The 22,650-nt window shown below is 36.5% G+C and overlaps 1 protein-coding gene across 7 annotated transcripts in view; it reads left to right on the top strand.

Moving 5' to 3' along the window:
* The window catches only part of GABRA4 (gamma-aminobutyric acid type A receptor subunit alpha4), a 42,200-nt gene that overhangs the window by 7,760 nt on the left and 11,790 nt on the right, over positions 1-22,650 (top strand). For 5 of the 7 annotated variants that reach the window (XM_068680259.1, XM_068680258.1, XM_068680257.1 and 2 more), the window contains 6 exons: positions 2,359-2,426; positions 4,916-5,136; positions 5,239-5,321; positions 7,093-7,236; positions 8,621-8,773; positions 14,160-14,419. In XM_068680259.1, the coding sequence (XP_068536360.1) occupies positions 2,359-2,426; positions 4,916-5,136; positions 5,239-5,321; positions 7,093-7,236; positions 8,621-8,773; positions 14,160-14,419 (929 nt within the window). The remainder of the gene's footprint in view (positions 1-2,358; positions 2,427-4,915; positions 5,137-5,238; positions 5,322-7,092; positions 7,237-8,620; positions 8,774-14,159; positions 14,420-22,650) is intronic. The other 2 variants (XM_068680261.1, XM_068680260.1) reach the window with 1 other exon arrangement.

The raw sequence follows: 22,650 nt of genomic DNA, 5'->3' as shown, positions 1-22,650 counted from the left end.
GTGGTAGTAAATCATAAGCTTGCTGATTTTGAGGTTAGTTTCCTGGTCTTAGATCTCTCCATCTTTCCAAGAAACTCCAAAAAAAAACTTGCAAAAAGACTCTGAGCACTTATTGCTTGTGAAGCTGTAATGATTTAATAAAACAGAAGAAATCAATGTCTGAGGAAAACCAGCTCATGCCGATGGGAAAAATCTGCCTCTTTGTTCAATTCAACAGTTATGAAATTACAGTGTTCTGTGAGGTAAAGAAATGAAGATATCATAAAGAAAACCAGTAAAAGGTGGTTTTGGTTTGTTTTTAGGAATATGACTTTTAGTATTTTCTTATTGTTGGGTAACAAAGACTTATTTCTGTATTTTCCCCCTAGAGCAGTGTGCAGCAATGTCTCTTTTTCATTTCTATAGAACTTGGATTTCAGAAACATTTCAAATTTGCTAGATGAAATAAAGAAATATTTTGTGTATATATATGTATTTAAACCCAAAGTAGTTTACCCTAGATAAATAATAGTCTGGTGATTATGGGAAATTTGAATCGCCTGTGTTTCTATGTGCAAGTATGATTGAGTTTTTCTCACCTATTTTTTTAATGCTGCAGGTGAAAGTCTTCACTTCCAGTATTTTGACAGCTCTTGCATGATTATTTTTTTTCTGATCTCCTGGAGCTCTCCATAAATAATTATATTGTGGAAATTTCATTGGACTACATTGGCAGTGAAATGAGTGGTCTAACCACTCGTGGATTTCTGTGCCCTGATGAACACGTAATTACTTGTAGAAAGGGGAGCAGCTTCCATTTGACATGTTTAGAAGAGCAGAATGGTATAAAAGTGTGTTATCTGGAACTGGGGAAATGCTTCTTAAAACCTTTTCAAGACAGACATGCTGAAGGATCCAACTTTCCAGGGACCACTGAGCTACCAACTGTTGTAGGGTGAATTTTCTTAAGATTTTATCTTGAAAAAATGTCCTTCTGTGAAACTGTTAACTTCCAGCAAGGAGTCTGTTTTTTGACATTTAGCTGAAAAAATCTTAGCTGTTCTTCTCTACATAACTTGCAAACTGTTTAGTGAAATAATTTTGCATGGTTTTATTTTACTTTTTGTTCACAGTTTGACACTTGTTCTAGGTGCAAGAAATATGCGTTTCCTGTTTTCCAGTTGCTTATCTTTTTCTCCTTTTAACATTTGATTCAAAGTGATGTCTGTGAACAGTGATTTTTTTTTTCCTTTCCAAGAGGCACATATTCTTCTGCTTCAAACAGTCTTAAGTCTTTCCTCTTTTCATATTTAGATTCCAAATACTACAATAAAGCCTGAATTAACAGACTTGAACCACTTATCCTCTTCAGAAATTTGAGTTGCAGGAATGTAGAAACTGTGGTTGTGTTTTTTTTTTTTTTTTTCAAACGGATATTGGTTGGTAGGAACATCAGTAGATTTTTATTATTATTATTATTTTTAATTTATAATGTAATTCATTACCTGAATTAAACCATTAGCTAATGCTTTGATTGCAGAATCATCATCATAACTGGTAATAATTCGCAGTTTTCTGGCCTTTTACATTGGGAATGGACCTAAATCCTGCATGTGTTTTTAGGTTAATGGAAATCCTAAAACTCCCATTAAAGGTAATGTGGAATGGTGCCCATTTTACATTTCAAAGTGCTTTGTCCTGTAGTAAAGGAGATGATAACGTTGAGATGAAACTTCTTTTTCTGATGGCTGTTTGCCATTCCCAGCTGTGAATGTTCAAGACCTCTGCTGCACTGTGTCATAAATATCACTAGGTCTTTCACGACAGGCTTTGCAATACCATGTGGACCGAGGTTCAGACACTCCAAAATGCTGAAATTCCTAAATCTTCTGTTTGTCAGTATTAAGCCACTTAAGTACTTCTCTCGATATGGTTGCAATTCTTGATCCTGCAATAGTAAATTGCCTAGTGCATGGCATGCCAATATCTGTAGCCCAGTTATTACCAGTAAGACTGAATATTAGCAACAGGTACCTTGGGGAGTGTGGATTACTTAAATGAGGTGCTTGTTGTTTATCAGCATGGTGTTTTCCATAAGGTTTTTAATTTATCGGTATGTGTTTTCTTATCTGTTGAGTAAATGTTGGTTTCCTAAATGGGGATTTGCATGGAAATGCTGCTTTTAACTTACTTATGTGGTAAAGATAGTTGAGCAGTGGTTGTTATTAGAGACTTAGCTGAAATGACCTGTTTTGCATTTTGCTCTTGCTCTTCCACAGAACCCTCAAAGAGATAACTGTTCACATGCCAGGATCACTTATGAGAACTGTTGACCAGCAAAATTCATGTTTTCTTGCTCACTTCCTTTTCATGTATTAGGTCCTGTTACTGAAGTCAAAACAGATATATATGTCACCAGTTTTGGACCTGTTTCTGATGTAGAAATGGTATGTATTTCTGGAATTAAAATGCCCTTTCCTGTTTCTGAGAAACCATTAACTGCTGTCAGGAGTGGATGCTTAAGTCATGTCTCCGTACTGCTCTGTCAGTCATGCAAAGTAGACAGGATTAGGAGCTGCTTAATTTATAGTTTATAATTAGATACAGTAGGCCTGATTCTGGTCACACTTGCACTGGTTTTTGACTAGTTTAAAGAAATCACTTCACAGGATTTAAAGCAGATTTTTATGGTGTAGAGGCCTTGCAGGGAGCATCTCACTAAGCATACTGTGGGGAAAATATGTAATCTCTTTGAAATTGCCTTTCCCTTTTTGAAATGTGTGTTATTCTCAGGTGAATAATAATGACATCATTTCACAAATACTTGTTGACATTTTCATTTCAGATGAATTCCCTTTGTCAATCTTTGTGCCCCTTTTAGCATCACTTTCAGTAAATGTTTGACTGATAGGAGTTTTCATAAGTGTCTGCAGAAATTGAATGTCAAAATGACATGCATGAAATACTCACAGAAGACAAATGCTACATTTGCACGTACTGTTATTTGTGTCTGAAAGGCATCTGCATCCACTTGAGGTCAAATCCAGCATAACTCTCATCAACTTCTATAATCCAGCAGTATTCCCTTAAATCATGTGACAGTTTCTCTTTTTTTATAAAACATCCAAGAAATCACATGGAAGGAACAGAGACATATGTGCATTATATGTTCGTACTTACCTTGTTTAAGGGAAAGGTAGTTTCAGGGCAATAGCTTCCTTCACATGTGTTTCTAGTCTGTGCTTTCTGGTGCACCTGATTTGTTTCTATGCTGGGGAGAGGTATGTGACAGCAAGATACTTTTTCAAGGACTAGGTTCCTGCACCTATGGCTTATGTTGAACTGCATCTTACACCTTCAGTGGTTGTTATGTATGATGCAGACAAGGGGTGCAACAATCTGGTCCAAAGCAAATCTAGTAATGTGATCCTCACCTCTAAATTGATGGCTTCATATGATCTCTCAGGCTTTGGTGAAGCATTTGACATGCTGCCACGTGGAAATTATTAGTTATGTTGGAAAAGGCAGGAGTGAAAACAAGAAGTGAAGGTAGGTAATGAGCCAGAAAAAGGAGAGTTTAGGGCAGATATTTTCCCTTTTGTCATTAGGGATTGATTAGAAGACAACTCCAGGGATCCAGGAATTGGTTTTGGGATGATTTTTAGTTAGTGTATCCATTAGTGACCCAATGTGGTATGTATGTGGCTGCATTCATAAAACTCGCTGGAAGAGCAAAGCGTGAGATAGTCTCAGCACAGGGGGTGATTGATCAGAATGTTTTTTTAGGAGAACTGGATTACTTTGGTACCCAGTGTAATGAAAGGAGTCGAAATCTCATTTTACAAAATGTGTCACGTAGAAGATGATAACAGAAACTGCTACTATAAGCTATGAAGTCACCGGCAGGAAATGACAATAGAAGAGAGACCTGGTAGATTCACTATGAACCTTACTGGATGATGCAGCCATGCAAAAGGCAGCAAACCTAATTCTAGGATGCATTACACTTGTAGAGATGTATCCTTGCCCATATGAATAGATATGAACAAACAAGTAGTTTCAATGCTGATAACATGCAGAAACATTTGAAATAAAGTCAAAAATATTATTTGACTTAACACAGAATTGCAGCTATAAGTTAGAAAGGACTTCAGGCTTCCTGTGTTACCTTTTCCAATGCCACTATATATATATATATACATATTTTGTGGGTGTGTGAAATGCTTAAGCTTTCCAAAATGAGAAATGCATTCCTTTGTCAATTAATTCACATGTGATTTCTCATGATGTACTTGTGTCTGCAATTCTGCAGTTGTTGGCACGTTTTATTTGGAGCATCCAAATGGCTTTTCTGGGGAAGTTAGTGGGATAGTTATGTAGTTAAAAATAAATATGTATTTATGCAGCTCTGTGTATTTTATTATATACTTCTTGGTGACATGACAAAGGAAATATTCACTTTTGTTCTTTAAAAGCTTACTTCTGATCAGTTGAAATTAAATTTCCTTTTGTGGCTTTAAAGTGGAGGTAATTGTTTGTCCTGATATTTTAATTTATCCATGGATTATTTTTTTTTGCTGCTGGCTGTTTTCTTTAAAAATCTGTTGACACTTATTGTCACAGATCATTTTGTTTCCAGTTATATGCTTGACTACAAATTAAATTGCCTGCTTCCTGCAATCTAATTAGATTAATTATTTCTTAATGATTAAATATGTGTAGCAATTTATTGATATGACTAATGTGGGAAATTAAGCTATTAAGACGTACACAGCACTTTAATTGGTGGAAATGTTTGTGTAGTGGACTTAGCATTTTCTTTACAACTAATTTCTTTGCTCCCAAGCGATTTCTATTTACTTATTTATTTATTTTACTTACAGGAAACACTTATATATGCAAAATATGATCTTTGTTTTTCTGCAATTTAATACAGGAGTATACAATGGATGTCTTCTTCCGTCAAACATGGGTAGACAAAAGATTAAAATACGATGGCCCTATTGAAATTTTAAGGCTTAACAACTTGATGGTTTCGAAGGTGTGGACTCCTGACACTTTCTTCAGGAACGGGAAAAAGTCTGTTGCACATAATATGACAGCCCCAAATAAACTCTTCAGAATAATGAGAAATGGCACCATCCTGTACACAATGAGGTATCTAGCTTGTTTGTTCAGCTTTTTACAATTACTGTATGCAAAAGTTATGCTGCCTAGACAAAATGGCAACCAGAGACTATTTAATTTGTTCCATTATAGGCTTACAATAAGTGCAGAGTGTCCCATGAGATTAGTGGATTTTCCCATGGATGGTCATGCTTGTCCTCTCAAATTTGGGAGTTGTAAGTTACAATTATGAAATTTCTTGTAACTACAGAATTTAAATAGTAGAAGTAGATTTTGATCAATTACTAAACTTTCTGAATATTAGTCTTGATACACAATCCTTATGCAGACGAAACTCCTGTTAATTTCCTTGAGAATTTTATTTAGGAACTGAAAAATTAAACCCAGACAGAGAACTGAAAAGCAGGCAGTGATTCAGCTATTATGTTAAACCCCCCTATTCTGGCTATACTGTTTCTTGAAATATGTAGTTTTTCTTGGTTCCTAGGGATGAATTGAACACTCAGTGAAGTGAGAAATTCTTTGGAGAAGACAAAGAGGGTGGGATCCATCTCAACTTACGGCAGTCAGGTAAAAGGTGCCTAGGGCAGCTGGTTATTTGGCTTTCTCTACAGTCAGTGGTGTCAAGATGACATCCTAAGATAGACTTGTATGTTAAGTGTGAAGATTTGATCTTAGTTGTGTTTGTCTTATCTCCTATCTCCTGGCCTATATGAGGGAGTCTGAGTGACAAGTTTATGCTAGATAGTTTTTAGACTGGTGAGAGTAAATGAGAGAAGTCTTAGTGCAGGTGACCGTCCTTTTCTGCTTCCAGGTCTGAAGGTTATCCAAAAAATCGACACCTGACTTTTGTTAGAAGTTGTTTTGGGACATATTGCATGCAACAGAGAGGGGCAGTTATGATTCTCTGATTTTAATCCACAGCAGAGATTGTTGTGACCACCTGGGGACGCTTGATGTGCTCTGTTATTTATCCTGTTACTCTTCTAAGTGTCCCTGGTCACTGCTGCTTTACGGTGGGATGTAGTTAGTGGCTGGACATTAATCTGCTTTCCTTGACACCTTAATTTTGAAGTTAGAAATGACTGGAAGCTGCTTAGAGTTGTTCCTTAGCATACATTGAGCTTATGCAGCTGGGTAGTCAGTCAAGCAAAATGAGGATATTAAAGATATTGCTCTGATAAGGCTTTTCTTTCCAGTTATGGTGAGACTGGAAACCTGGTCCTTCTAGAATTGGCTTTGGTGTCAGATATGTACTAGGGGAATTTCAATAGCAGGGACTTTTCCACCAGCATATTTCTTCAGGCAGAATCATCAGTCAGCAGAAATTGTGCTTCACACTAATCTGGTGTCCTCTTCAGTGAAACCTTAAATAAGATATAGCAATTTCAAATTCAAGACTGGTTTAATTTAATTTTAACAGGAGTTTGGGCTGTGTAGGGATTGAATGCTAGCCCTAAGTTATGTCTTTTGTGTTAAATGTTAGAATGTTTCTTTGGGAGTTCTTATTTCTGGGCTACACTGAATCTTTTACTGACCTCTGGTTTCTGGCAAAAAATACCCTTAAACTTTTGACTTTAGTATAATCATATTTCCTGTAAATAAATTTGCACCCAGTCTCCAGAATGTGTCCTCTTTATCATACTCTTTTTTTAGATACCGTATATTTTAATAATAAATTTTTAGATAGAAATTTCTAAAATAACTTAAAGATAATCTTTACACACTCAGTAAGGGCTGATCCAGAAAGTGTAGTGTTCAGACTTCACATTCAAATGTGAAATTAATTTATGTGTGACACTTGACGTATGACTTTAGCTCCAATTTATTCTCATGTGAGGGTGGTTTTTTGGGGCAACTTCACGTGGAGGTTATTTTCTAAAGTTGTTACTGTCAGTCTTGCTGTTCAATTTCAGTAGGTTTGGGTTGGGGTCCTGGTAAGGTGTGAGAAGTTTCCTATTTATGCAAACTGGTGCTGTGTTGTAGATGCATATCCAAAGAGTGAAATGATTTATACCTGGACAAAAGGACCTGAGAAGTCAGTGGAAGTTCCTGAGGAGTCTTCCAGTTTAGTTCAGTATGACCTGCTTGGGCATACGGTATCCAGTGAAACCATTAAATCTATTACAGGTAGGAATCTCATCAGCAAGAGTTAATTTGAGGTAAAACTAACCCTGCAATACTGCCCTAGGCTTTTTTTCTTTCTTTCCTGTAAGATATTCTACTGAATGTCATAGGGTATATATTGAGGGCTGAGAACATAAATCTGAACTAGGTTTCTGTCCTTCAGATTTACATTTGCAGATTCATTACCGTAGATTGCGAAGGTCTTTCAGAAAACTGGAATGAGATCATTACTCCAAGGGACGAAATGAGTATTTAATCACTGCTTAAAATGCAGTTTGAAGAGTCAAGAGGATGCCTGGGTGAGGAAGTAATTTCTCAGCACTGTATCCACATTATGTGCAAAAGACTTCCTTTGTTTGGTGGTACAAACAGCTCGGGATAAAAGCAGAGCATACAGAATGGGTTATTAAAACCATAAAAACCCTCTAGTCAGATAAGGATAGGCACAAATGCATTAGTCACAATAGATACTTCTGCTGATTTGTGCTGTAAGAAATAAGGCAAATGGCAACTACAGGCATCCTAAATGAGTGAAGTATCACTGATGAGCAGTTTGCTGATAAAGCAAGCATATTCTCAAAATATTTTTAAAAATTGGAATCATTTTCTAAACATCAGCAAGTTTGGGTGTTGTGAGATGGTCAAAATGAAACAAATAAAGCAAATATATGTGATGTATTGCTTTAAGGATGTTTTTTGTAAGATAAAACAGCATTTTGAAGTACACTAGAAATTGGCCTGTTAGTGTATTGATTATTATGAGTTAATGACCCGGTTTCCTTACTGTCCCCCAAATGCTTTTTCTGTAGTACTTCTGTTTAGATGATTTATTCAGTTTAAGCTGAAACTATAACTATTTTTTTTTAATATTAAAAATGATACTTTATCTAAAGCCATTTTTAATGATTTTTGCATGTCTCTTTATCACAGTGATGCTGGTGTATAAATATAGTAAAAAGCTGAGATGCTTCCATATCATTTTATATGCAACATTGTTATAATTGTTTTATTTAGCAGATGGGTACCACAATGTTCTGGATACTGTGGTAGGTAGATAACTTGTGTCTTGAAACTCTTTTCTTCAGCAGATGCCAAAAAAAAAATTAAATCATACTTACGCTATGCAAAGTGATCCAGTGTTAGTTGTGTATATGCAGTATTTTTGAAAGCAGCTTCAGAATGATACTGTAAGGACCTGTTGTTTCTAGGATTTTTTGGTTAAAACTTATCTTTGTTCTTGTCTTGTAAGGCAGATATCTTTCTATACATGTTAAGTGTTGTGATCGGCATCATCTTAATCATCGTAGTTGATAGTCTGAAACAGTTATTCTGCTACACATGAATTTTATGTGCAGTCAGAAAAATATTTTTTCTTTTTTTTTTTTAGGTGAATATATTGTTATGACAGTTTACTTCCACCTCAGACGGAAAATGGGTTATTTTATGATTCAGACATATATCCCATGCATTATGACCGTCATCCTTTCTCAAGTTTCATTTTGGATAAATAAGGAATCTGTTCCAGCTAGAACTGTGTTTGGTAACTATTTGTGCTTTTCACTTTTAATGACTTTCTCTAGAATAGGTCTTTTTAATGTACAGGGTATACTGCCACTGTATTAGTGCAGAAGCAAGGGAGTAAGGTAAATTCAGAAGAATTTTTGCTACCAGTATATGAAGACTATAGTACGTGAAACCTTGGAATGGGAAAAGAAGCTTGGAATATTTATTCAGAAGAATAATGTGTGTATGTTGGTGGGGATTCTAGCTGCATGGGGGAGCAATCTGGGAAGACCTGGCCCAGGCTGATCTAGTCAAGTCCTTGCTCTGCATCCAGAGCAGTTTTGTCCTACAGTGAACAGTAGTGTAATTACTTGAACTCATGCTTTCTAAAATCCTTTTAAAAGAATTTGATTGGTAATGTGTGAAATGTGCAGATGTCTAACTAGATATCTGTGTCATCAGTGGAAGCTTGCTATGAGCAAGGCTTAGATCCTGTTTCTGTAATTTCACGTTTAGTGATCTTCTCTCCTGTCTGCCATTGCCATTATGGAAATGAATTCAAAAGGAAAAAATATTGCAAGATATTAAAATTGAACTCATCAAAATAGAGTTTGAATGTGATGCTGCAGTGAACACTGAAAATGAAAAAATAAAAAAGCTTCTAAGGAAGACAAAGCATAAGAAATTGAATGGAAGTATGATTCCTAACAAAGGAGTAGGATAAAAACATTTTAAAAGCAGTCTTCATAGAGCAGTGTCTTGATTTTATAATATAGCAAAGCTGAAAGCAGGACTGATCAAGAAAAGAATGTTCCACAAAAAGCCTTGCTATAGATAGATGCTGGCAAGAGTGATAAGAATTATTCTACATGCTGGCTCATTCAGACATGTAAGTAGAGTCTGAACACTGTTTGGTATCACAAATTAGACAAAGTTAATGATTAGTTATAGGAAAAACAAGCTGTGAAGCTAGTAAGATCTCCAGTAGCTCTCAACTTGAGCATTATATTAGGCAAACAACTATATTGCTTCAAATGTCTTTGCAGTAATGTTGAACAGTAGTGCTTTTTGAAGGGAGTAGTGCCACGAACTGTAAAGGTAGAATCTGTATTTATAGACAAAATGTGACAATTGAAAATGTAGAAATCATAGAGCAATATGTAATATGTGTCATTATATCTATATATAAAGCTGAGAACAAATAATAATAGATTTTGGACGTATACAAAGTTACACTTAAGTCTCTAATATGGCTTTGAAAACAGGTGGCTTAAAGTATGGGTATTTTTTTTTAGTTTTCTGACAAATGCCAGAAGGGACCCTGTTTTGTAAAGGTATTCTTAAGAGAAGATAAAAATGTTGCAGGCAAGAGATAAGAATGAAGCCAGAATATCTGCTATGGTACTGACTTTCTAGAGGAACTGTTAGAAGAGGCTAGCCAAAAGGTCTTTCCTGCATGATTAGAGAGAACTTGGCAAAGTTAACGGAGGAAGGACAGACAAGGAACAATCTAGGGAGTTCCTGCCTGTCAAGATGTCTGTTACTATGGAAAAGATGCACTATGAGGAACATGATGCACTATGGATGCTTTTCATGTGGAACAAAGATGTAATGACTTGGTTTTACAATATATTCTGAATGTTTAACAGGTTAACAGTGCGTGGTTGGGAGATAGGATCCAGTAAACACTAATCTTTTTAAAAGCTCCTCCCCCAGAAAGTAGCTTGAATAGGAAACAGGGATGCTTTGTCTCTTGCTTACAAACCAGATGTATTATACCTGAATGGTTTATCTTAGTGGTAAACTGCTATTTCTGATCATCCCTCATATGGGGGTAGCTCGTTGGGAGTTGTCTTCCAGCACACTTTTTCTTAAATAGTGTGTGACCTCTTGATGTCATATCAGCATTGCAGAAAACAAAATGGAAATATTCTGATGTATGAGGAGCACTTAACTGGATGTGGGATTAGACATGCAAGTGAATTCTAGTCACACATATGTGTGTTCAGTCATTTGTCTGGGTCAACTACCACCATCTGACACACACTGCTTCCAGTTTCAGTGTGTGAATACTGAGTGGTGTGATAAGGTAGGCAAGGAGCTGTAGCATATGTCCTTCAGTTTCTTTTGTGAGAGCCTGAGACCTCCACAATCCAAAAAAGCTGGGTAGCAGTGTTGCAAATGAACAGGAACAGGCATGGCTGAGTTGGGAGAACTGTCATGACCCCCAGTTCATCTGTACCAGTCAGAATCAGTAATGCAGGAGCAAAAGGGATGGTTGTAAGACCCATATTTCAGTAAGGATGCTGTATTTTCCCCATCACCATTTAGACATTATAAACCATTTTCTCTGTTCTCACTGCCAGACTTACAGGCTTTTTCATCTAAGGCTTTTGTTAAGGGTTTTCATTAAAACGGGGTAACTTATGTACTACTATGTAACCAGTATGGTTGTGTACTGATTATGTAACCACTACTGGCTGTTTGCTACCTGTTTTCTGAAAAATCACATCAGCTGTGACACCAACACAACATCGTCATAGAGACATCCCAGTATGTTTTGAACTTCAATGAATATTAGCTTCTCAGGAAGGTAGAATTTGCCTCTTCAGTTGTGGGTCCAATTTACTAACAGATTTACTTTTCCTATGAACCAGAGAACCCTGTGAGAACGTTACATTGCTTTATTGCATATTAGCCAGACCTGCTTATGCATATGGAGTTACACATGGAGCAGTGATTTGCACTTTTTATAAAGGCTTCATGCTCTGCTGTCATAATTCTTAACTGTAATAGTAAAATAAATCTTAATAAGGTACATAAATTGGGATTTCTGCAGTCAGAGATTTAGACCCATTTGTGGAAGATTGGTATTTCTTAGAGGAAAGACAGAGGAAATTTTATTTCTCAAACAGATTTTTAAAATTATTTTTTATATTAAAATACTCTTAAATATATTTATATACATGTATAACTATGTGCATTTCTAATCAGAAGCTTGCAAGTACTTATCTCTGGATAACTACAGTTCATGTGTATGTGCATATATATATATATTTACCAGAACATAATTTGCCACCCTATAAATAACTATGGCATGTATCCAAGGGCAGTTGCAGAGATAACTGCAAGTCTTTCATCAGAATGGTTTCATAGGGGAAAAACTGATAAAGACTGAGACAGTAAACTGTGTAACACTGTCATGGCCTGCCCTCTCCTCCTTACATTTGGTGAATCATTGTCTAGTTGGTTCACTTCATCCTGTTCTTATATCTGTTAAGTAATTGTCTTTTTAAAAAGACAATTCAGATAATCTTTAGCTCAAAGAGAACAAAAGTAGAATTGGGAAGGATAGGGTAAGCAGGGATGTGCCTCTTCCAGGATAAAATAACTTTCCATAATTTTTTTCTCAGCATTAAACATTTTCAGTGGTGTGTTTTTCAACACCTTCCCACTGAAGAAGGTTTTGTGAGCTCGCATCTGTGTTTTTTATCCTGCTGAGTTTGCTCTGAGATATTCTTTATGCATTTATGAACTAACTGCTGCTCTTTTCTTGTCTTTTTTTTTTTTTTTTTTAATGGGAGAGACTGTTTTAATTGTGTCCTGTTCTCTGTGTGGCAGTATATATATGAAGCTTTTTCATATTAGGTTCCCCAGATGGGATATGCCCATTTAGGAAAGAGGGTGTGTGAAGATCCTGTTGGAAAACAGGCTCTTAATTATTTTGAATTTTTCTCAGTATATGCATTTCCTTTTGAATTAAAATGGGTACAAGTTTTCTTTTCGTAAGAGTAAAGATGTATATACATTTGCATTCAGTTGTCCTTGTGGTTATCATGGTAGGACTTGAGCAGTGTTCATTCTTTACATGGTATTTTATATTTGAAAGATAAAGAATTATTGATGTTTTAACTATTCTTGGAATATTTTGGATGAAAGAAAAAAAACATTGGTTGTATATAGCTGGTATTTTCACTTGAAGTATTATCATGAAGTGGTCATATTTGAGCTCAGTGTTCATGCATGTACACTTTAATTGAAGTTGCTCTTTCAGAAGATGAAATCCTAATTAAATTTCATCGGTTGAGTAGTAGCAGAAGGGTTTAAAAGATAAGGTGATGGCTTGCTAATTAACAGAGTTGTTCACAGAACATTATAGTTTTCCTTAGCACCAAAATAATTTGCCATGATTTAATGGCATCTGGATTGCAAGTGGGATCAGAAGACCAGACACAGGGTAATCGTTAGCTTTCTAAAACCATTACAGGAAAAATATTTTTGTTGCAGTCTGAGGAGCACAGTGTTCCTCTATTAAATAAATTATATTCAAATATTTAGAAAATAAATTGTTGATGGAAATTGTAAACAATGAAAAAAATAAATATGAAATTAAGGCTTCCACATTTTCTGTTTGTAAGCTGTAGATGTTCTACTGAAGTCACAAAGTCATGGCTTTCCATGCTGGTTAACTGCTGTGCGTGTATAATTACTATTCATACGCATGTGGTAGTTACGGTAACTTAAATCTAATGCAGTATTCACAAGTAGCAAAGAAAGATTCAGCCCTGTTTTCTTAATCCAGCTGAGAAATGAGTTGTCTTTACTCTGGTTGTCTTTACTGGTGACAGAACTAGGGGGAATGGGCTTAAGTTGCGCCAGGGGAGTTTTAGGTTAGATGTTAGGAAGAACTTCTTTACTGAAAGGGTTGTTAGACACTGGAACAGGCTGCCCAGGGAGGTGGTGGAGTCACCATCCCTGGAAGTCTTTTAAAAGACGTTTAGATGTAGAGCTTAGGGATATGGTTTAGTGGGGACTGTTAGCGTTAGTTCAGAGGTTGGGCTCAATGATCTTGAGGTCTCTTCCAACCTAGAAATTCTGTGATTCTGTGATGCTCCACTTGTGAATTATTTCTTTTGTGTTACACAGAAGTTCATTTTTACGGAAGGTGAATCTCTGAGTGCAGGACCTTGGAGTTTCTTAAAACTGTTTTATTAAGCAAATACAGGGTGCACTGTCTGACAGCAACATCTGTATCATGCTTATGGCAGTAGAATTACATGGTACATCATTTTGCAGTGCTGAGAAAACATAGATACATATCTTACACCATGTTTCCTGTATTGATTTAAATGTGAAAATCTCTATATTACTATAATTAAAAATAATACTATTTTTTAACCGAACATAGATATGTATTTTCTTCCATTTACTGTTGAGATCATGAGTGGAACACTGCAAAGTTACTTCTGTTATAATATCTTACAATGTAACTACATTTTTTTCATGATAATGGGTTTTGCAGATGTGAATTAATTTACATGATTCCTAAGTGCTTTAAGATTCTTTGTTTGAAGCTGTTTGCCTGTTTTTGTTCTCTTTGGTTTTCTTGGATTCAACAGTGATTTTGTTCTGTTTCTTTGAAGGAATAACCACAGTGTTGACAATGACAACACTGAGCATCAGTGCAAGACACTCACTGCCAAAAGTATCCTATGCTACTGCCATGGACTGGTTCATAGCGGTCTGCTTTGCCTTTGTGTTCTCTGCTCTCATCGAGTTTGCTGCTGTCAACTATTTTACTAATATTCAAATGGAAAGAGCCAAAAGGAAGACCGTAAAATCCCTCCTTGAATTTCCAGTTGCTCCTATACAAAGAGAAAAAAGTACAGAAGAAACAGTCACGGTATGATTTCAATTTATAAAATTATTTTCCTTTTTTTTTTTTGTAGTGTTTCTCAGCAAAACTAGGACTTTAACCTCCTCCCAGGCTCCCTCTGAGCACCCTCCCAACACTAGTAGAGGAGACAGTGAACAAAGTTCTTGACGTGTCCCAGCAGATCTTCTCCATCTGGGCCCATCCCAACAGAATTGTATTTCCTGCTCAGGACTATAAAACAACAGATTCTATTTCAGATTCCCTCAGGGACAGCACCCTGGAGGTGTGCAGCTCTCTCTACAGAGCAGTCATAAAAAAGTATTTGCCTCATTCTTGACTCTGGATTCAGCGTGGTGTATAAGTGTCTGGCAGATGACTTTCTCCCCCTGCATGCAGTATAAGTCAACATCATGGAAGACTAGTGCTCCACCGTATTCAATGACAAAATCTCATTAAGCTTTATTTAATTTTTACTTTCGCTTTTGGAGATTGGATTAACTTGGAGGAGAGGAAGAGGTTGTGTCTGTACATATCTGCAATTTCTTCTATATTTAGTCATGTTTTGATGAGGGTCAAAGGGGATGGGTATCTTCATGAAGCTTTCTTTCCCTTTATGTATTGATTTTGCTTGGATGGATGATACAGACCAAGATATTACAGGTTATCTGGACAGCACATTCCCTTCTGTGGATAATGTCTCTAACAAATTAAAATATGCTAAAACATTGCAGTTGTACCTCAGAGAATTTCCCTCACCATCACTGTTATCCTCTCATTGCACATAGAGATTTTGTTCTTAATCAGCTACAATTTCAGGATTTTTTGAAGAATGCTGGATGAAGCTTTCATGTCCACCATAGATGCTATTTTTATGTAACTTACGTATCTTTGCATAGGAGCTCACCTAACTGAAAAGGCTTTGGGGCTCTGTTTAGCGGAATACTTTTCAGCCATCTTAGCATGTTGGATTGTGTGACTTGTGTGGTAGTTATCTTAGTGTGCTGACCAGTTAATAAGGGTCTGATCTGGCTTCCAGCTGAGCTCACGAGTAATTCTCCTTTCCTCCCTTTGCTGGTTTCTCTGTCCTCACTAGCTGCTGCGTTCCTCCTCCTGTTCATTAGACACTTGGCTAACAAAGTCATTACAGCACTTGTACTGGCCATATGGTAGGCCAGTAATTCTCAGTCATGGCTAGCTCTCTTGACAACACCGAGAAGTAAGACGCTCACAGCAACATCGTAATTTACTCTTCCTGTCAGGCTGACTTTGTAATTTCCTTTGACTGAGCCATGATTTAAGAGCTACTGTTTTAGACTAACTCTTGGTAATTTTGTCTTCTGTCTCTTTTCACATCTCATTTGTCTCCTTCCTTATTCATTTGCTCTTTTTGCCTTCCCACCCAATCCATTTGATATCACTCCTCAGTTGCTGTCCACCCACTTCCATTTTTCTTCCTCTTCTTTGCTCTCCTACCATACATCATTATTGTTTTCAGTCTTCTGGCTGTGTTGTTCTGCTAGCTCCCAATTCTACTTAAAAGGATGGATGTGCTCCTGAAGAGTTTATTACACGTCACTCTGTTCACTGCTAGTAAGAGTCAGGAACAAGAAAAAGTATGCTTATAGTAGCATGTGGTTCTCTTTCTACATTAATTTATCTAGCTAATCTTCTTGGTGGTACAGCATGTAGTTTAATATTGCATCTTGAGCACTCCGGGAGTGGTAATAAATATTGCTTTTGGAGACAGTGAAGTTTTACTTGAGTCTGTAGGAAAATAAATTGCATAATAGTTTAATACTAGATTTATTTATAAGATCTGATTAAAACACAAGGAGAAATAGTAGTTTTCTCAGGTAGTAATGATGGAGGTTTAAAATATTGGTTTTGATTCATGGTCAGAATTGCTGTGTGTCTGTCTTGTATTGCACTTCAACATTTACACAAATGTTTTGGAGAAAATATTTTAAAACAAACATACAAGACTTCACAACAGCAAAAATAGACCACATGCAGATTCACCCAAATTTAAAACTAGGTAAACTGAGATGTGAGTTCTATTCTGTTGCTAAATTATTATCTCTGAGATAGATGTGGTAGTTTGCTTACAGGTTTGGGGATCTTAAAAGCACTCAGGGGAGCAATCTATTGTTTTGAAGGGTTATGCATTAATATTGTATGTGTGACAGTGACAATGATGATAACGTCTGGAACTGTTATTTTTATGGTGTTTTCTCGAGTCATGTCTATACTAAGATTTGAGTCTTTGCTCTTCCAGGAGGGAGTGCTCACAGATATGTTAAAAGGGCTTAGCTATCATGCAGTCCCTTCAATGACAAGAGGAGGATTTCTGTTCTTGTATCTTGCTGCACAGAAGGTCACTAGAAGCAAATGTGACTGTTATGTCAACCTGATATGTAATACAGCCCTTCTCCTTAAAATTTTTAGTTCTAGGTCTGAAAGGATAATCTCAAATCTTCTTATGTCTTCTTATAAATCTGATTTTTCTCTATGTATACTGTCTAATCAGCACTGTATTACCAGAGATCACACAATCCCAGGTTTACTGCAAATCTGTGGTACGTAAAGAATGCACGACAATTGTCTGCAGCATATAACCTCTAAGTATTATTTCTTAACATAAAAAAATACTACACATTTAGTCTCCACAGCTAAACAGTAGTTTTAGAATTTTTTACCCAGTTGAAATATGTTTTTTAAAGTTTGCTATACGTTGCTGCTAATCTGCTAGAAATTCTATTGTTAGCAGCACAGTTGCCAGAGCTCAAGCAAAGGCTTTCAAAGTTTGTTGTTGTTGTCGTTGGTTTTTGTTTGAACTGGCTTTGCCTGATCTGGTAAATTTGCCACTCACAAAATTAAGCTTTGTGGAATTTGTCTCTTGTGTAATTGTATTGACTTCTTTGATCCACACAGTGGATATGACCTGTCAATTTATCAGTTACATTAAGTATTAAAAGGATCTTGGAGACTAGCTAAGTAGTCTGAATAGCATTTAAATCCAACCAAAATTCCTTGTGTGAAGCTAATTTACTGGGTTGGTGTAGGTAGGAGGGAGCAGACAACTTTTGTAGTGCCTGCAGATGAAGTGTGTGTGCCTCTATCACCTGATATCATTTTAGCCATGCTGTTGTACTCATTTTTTATCTATTCCCCCATTTTAACTCTTTTTCTTCTTGTAGCATATATCTTTCTGATACAAACAAATATATTTCCATAAGGAGGAGTGCAGATCTGCAGTTGTTATCACATGAGTAGGACCCAAGCTTGTTTGAGACCTGCCTTGAGTTCACAAGGGACTTGGACAGTCTCCTTCATCCCTTTTGTCAGCCCCAGTGAGATAGTGTTCAAGTCTAAGCTAAGAAAGATGACTTACACTATGGTCTCCTGTGATTTCCTTGTCTTGGGACCAAGTTAAATTGCTTTCAGGTTGGAAGGAACAAACCTGTCCTGAAGCATTCTGAACTCCTTTCTTTAGTAAAAGCAGAAGTGTTGTTGCAAGTCAGTATGTGATGGAAATGAATGATTTATAGGTTGTTATTGGGCTCCTGAATCTATTTTTATGCTTCTGCACTATTTCCTTTTCACTGTATTCTTATGAAGTTTATTTTTAAAGACCTATCCAATTTTGGAGATGAAGAATGTTACCGAAAAATATTCTTCAAAAACAGGCTTCTAAACACTGTTAGAATGAGCTTCAACCTCAGCTGTTTGTTACAAGAGTGGGAAACTTGAAAAAAACAGGTCAGACTCAAACAAACCTTTTGAATGGAATAATTTTGTTAAGCTTGATAACAAGTAGATTGTAATTCGTGAACTTTCTTCCCATTTTCTGAAGCTGGTTAAGTGTCACACTGTCTTGAGTTAGCCATTTAGCATTTAATGGAGGAACTCAGGGGTTAAGCTCTTCAGTATTGCATAGATGCACACTCCTGTCCTAACTGGAGCATCCATAGTGTACCTGATAAGTTTACAAGTGACACTGTCATGTTTCTTGTTACTGTGGGGCTAATAGAATACTAGCTTCCCCTCTCCCAGCAAATAGAGAAGTGCAACTAAATCCATTTTTCACATATGCAGAGGGAGTTATTTGAGGAGCAGCCACATCTAAATGGGGTACTTGGACCACAAAGGGATGCTCTGTTTATTGACCTCCTCATGAGGATACATGACTTAATAGTGGAGATGGAACAGCATTTCAGTAGATAATAAACTTTTTTTCTTTTTTGTAAGGTGATGGCTTTTAAATCACAGATCCTAATAAAGGACTTCAGGCTCAAGAGCTGTTTGGAGTTCATGCAAATGGAAGGATAGGACCTTAAGAAGGGGTACCACTGTGCTGTGTGAATAATTTATTTGACATGTCAACAATTTTCTGTTGCTTTAGCTCCATTACTCAACACTTTTGCTGTCAATGATTTAGAGTCGTAATGTACACATACTAAATGCTATTTGTAAGATAGGAGAGTGGCTACCTGGAACAATGCTGCAGTGATTTAGTGGGAACTTTGGATCTATTCTACCTTTTAGGTATCCCAACAAAGTGGTCTTTAAAGTATTTTACTACCTGTAATGCTCAGGTACAAAAGTGTTTTTTGTTCGTTTTTTTTTTTTTTTTTTTTTTTTTTTTTTTGTTTTTTTTTTTGTTTGTTTGTTAGACTTAGGTAGCCCTATCCAGGAACTGGAACTACTGACAACATATAAAGCTAAATATATGCTCAAACAACACAATGATTGGGACATAAATTTGAGGTCAACAATTATAAATATTTTTCCTAATATTTTACATGGTATATCTTTCTAAACAGCATAAATTAAAGTGTTACATTAAAAGCTCTGATTTCTTTCCAAGAACCTGATACTGCTCTACCTTTGATACATTTCAGTTGTGGAATAAATTGACAGTGGAAGTAAAAAACATTTCTCTTAGCTAACTGAGCAGAGTAATTACTAAAACTACACCAAGTAGTGTTATGTTTGGGGCTAGATTCTGATCCAACTTAAATGTGATGTAAGCTCCATTGAATTACAGAATTCAGTTATAACAAAGGTAAAAAAATAGCTGGGTGTTGATAAAAATAACATAACTGTTGGAATTCAAAGTTGTGGAATGAAGTTTTCTTATGGAAAGGGGAATTTTTACTTCTTTTTTTTTTTTTTTTTTTTGCACAAAAGGCAGGATTATAATTGATTTATAACTAAACAAGAAATCCTGCTGGAGTGCTACCTCCTCCAAACCTTACTTGGAAATATGGTAATTGCTCACTCCTCAATTTTCTCTAAGTATTATAATGAACTACCACAATTGTAGGCAAGGGAATATGAGGGATATGCTCTGCTGTTATTTGTCTGATGCTCAAGGACTTGACAGTGTTTACTGTAGTTACTGGAAGACTTAATTTGGATAAGGCTTTTATTTTGGAAACTAAAGCATAGCTCAGTAATGTCAATCTCTTGTTATTCTAGAAAATACTAAGACCCACTGTTTTAATTAAAACAAACAAAAACCATAAGTGCCTTTCTCTGTCATTGTGCTGGTCCCCTGACGAGACTCCTTCAGGTTTCATCATTTGAATAAACAATACAAGTTTATTTTAATAATAAGAGTTAGTTTTGTGCTAATATCAGTTCTAAGCTGTAAGTAAAGTCTTGTATTGACCTAATTCCAACTTCCTTAATTTTTTCTTCTTTTTTTTTTGTATAAATAAATATAAGTACTTGGAAAAAAAAAAGAAGGTGGTAGTATTTCAGAAACACCAACTCAGAATAGATCTTTATGGTGTCAGGGGGATGGTTTGTTCAGCATTATACAAAATCTCAGGGTGTTAATAGGTTTCCCCATGATGCCTGTAAACTCAAGCCTCTTCATATTTTCTGCTTAAAATATTTTCTGTATGTATATTTAAACTTCAATTTTGTTTCTCCTCCACAATGAGTTTTCAATACTGTGGAGTCCAATGACACCAAATTGCAGTTGAGTTTCACTGCTGTGTGAGATTTCTAGCTGACTTTATTTTTACTCTGGGAAATTTGGAGTCAGAAGAAATAAACAATGGGAAGTTCGGGAAAGTTTATGGACAGTTCAAGGCATTTTCAGCAAAGTACTGAAGCAAATTTAAGTAAGGTTTTAAGGTCACTAAAACTTGAAGATACAGAAAATAATGTTCTTTGGTTCCTAATCACATGTTCTTCCTTTTGTAGATGTTTTACAGAGCACCTCCAGAACTGGGTAGCACGTAACCTATCCTAGTAAATTTTTTCTCTGTAGCTCCGTTTTCAGTTCTTTCATTTTTGTCATGATATAAACACAGTCTTTAAGACAATATACATGTGTGTGCTTTTAGTTCTTAATGGCTATTAACTGCTATACAGGTGGATGTGCTTATTTGGCATGGGCTTGTTTGGCATCATTTAAAAAAAAAAAAAAAAAAAAAGCTCCTTGTAGTTTTCTTATGTCTCTCTAACTTTGAATTTGCTTTTCTTCCACGTCACACACTTGTAGGCATATGCAATTGTGCGATGTAGGATCTTCTTACCTCTCCTCCTCTTGCATGATTCAGATCATAAAGTCGGCAGCATGGATGGTGGACTGGCTGTTGTAGCTTACCTCCCCTTGCTTTTTCTCCCTGAGCAATCTGTGTTGCTGTTTGCATTGCTAAAGCTATAAATTGGAATTCATTGTGTTTTGTGGCAGGTGGAGCTTTTACTTGATCATATTCCAGGGCTCTGTAAGGCAAAACAAAATCTCTAGTACTATTCCAGTAAAATTTTGATTGACTGGCTCTGCAACATAATAGTAAAACATGGTAGATTTCTCCTCCAAGTTGTGCATTTGCTAGCAGCATGGCAATATGGTGACTCAGTGGGAATTGGGACAAGCAGCATTATTTACACTGATGACAACATGCTACTTCCCTGGTAAATGTCAAATGGTGTGAATTTGGCAGGCTATGTAATGTCCTCCCAAAAGAACAGACTGTTTTCTTAGGAAGGAATGGAAAGGATAAAAAACACTGTAGTAGAGTTTAATAGGAAAATATTACTTAATTACCACACAAACAATATTCATATTGCAGATAAACAGTATGTAATGCCAGACTCTTGGTTGCTTTAAGCCTTCCAATTTTTTTGTATGAGTTTTTCTATGAATTAACAGAGATCCCTCAGTTTTGGAAACCCGTGCTTTTGTATAGCAGATCACTGATCTTCCAATATATTAATTTACCTGTGTCATATTGAAGGCTTAATAATGCTATCACAAAAGATTCTAATCTTAGTCTTGCAAGATCACTATTGAGGCATAAAGATGTTTGTTTACTGTTCACTTTTCATTCCATTATAGTAATACCTCTTCATTTTATGCTTGATTATTCTGATAAATCTCTTCTGTGTGACTTTAAAACTGTTCTGATCATGGTACCCTATTCATCTATTTATTTATTTTTTTTAGTCTGAGGACATTAAGTGCTCAAAATGGTGATTAGGCACCTAAAAGGCTTAATTACTAAATTTCCCTGGGTAGACATGTACAGAGCCGTCTTGCTTCCAGAGCATTTGCCATGAATCTTAGGTGGAAGAAATACCTACTGTGCTTCATCCTGGAGTCTGAGCAGGCTTGTGTCCTGCCTGTTCTGTCTCAGAGAACTGTTTTAGTAACCAGAATACTACTTGGTAGTGCATGGGATGTTTGCTAAGCTCTGATTGAAGCTGTTTCTGTTCTGTTAAATAATTTATATAGGGCTGGGGAGAGTGGGAGGAACTGATTGTTGGATCAGCTTGTCTGGGCTCTCAGTGCAATTGGGAGGGTGAGATTGAAGAGTGCAGAGTGCAACATCTATAGGAAGGAAATGAGAACCACCTGTCATGGGATATCCAGTAGCCTGATGGGTAAGCACTTAAGAGGTGGGAGACCTGGGCTGATATCCCTGCCACAGTCCTGGCAGATTTCAGAAGTTGTCATCTTTCACCAAACACAGGTTCCCATCCTGGGTGCAGGGCTACTGCAGAGAGGGACACAGTCTTTTTGTGTGTATCTTTTCATACTGTGACTTAGCTATCCAGCCTCAGGAAAGAGCTCAGAGCCAAGAGTGCTGGACAGAGTCTGATGGCTGCTACTCTAAAGGCATGTAATCTCAAATCTGCTCTCTAGGGTGTTTCTCCCCAGATTTGACAGCTGCTTGCTGGATGTCAGAAGTGTTAGCTCTCTGCTGCTTCTAGGCATCAGATACTTAGGATTGATACTG

This window comes from Anas acuta, chromosome 4 (assembly GCF_963932015.1).
Source record: "Anas acuta chromosome 4, bAnaAcu1.1, whole genome shotgun sequence".
NCBI classification, from domain to species: Eukaryota; Metazoa; Chordata; class Aves; order Anseriformes; family Anatidae; genus Anas; species Anas acuta.
Note: the sequence above shows the minus strand (reverse complement) of the source record. Positions and strands in the feature narration are given on the sequence as shown.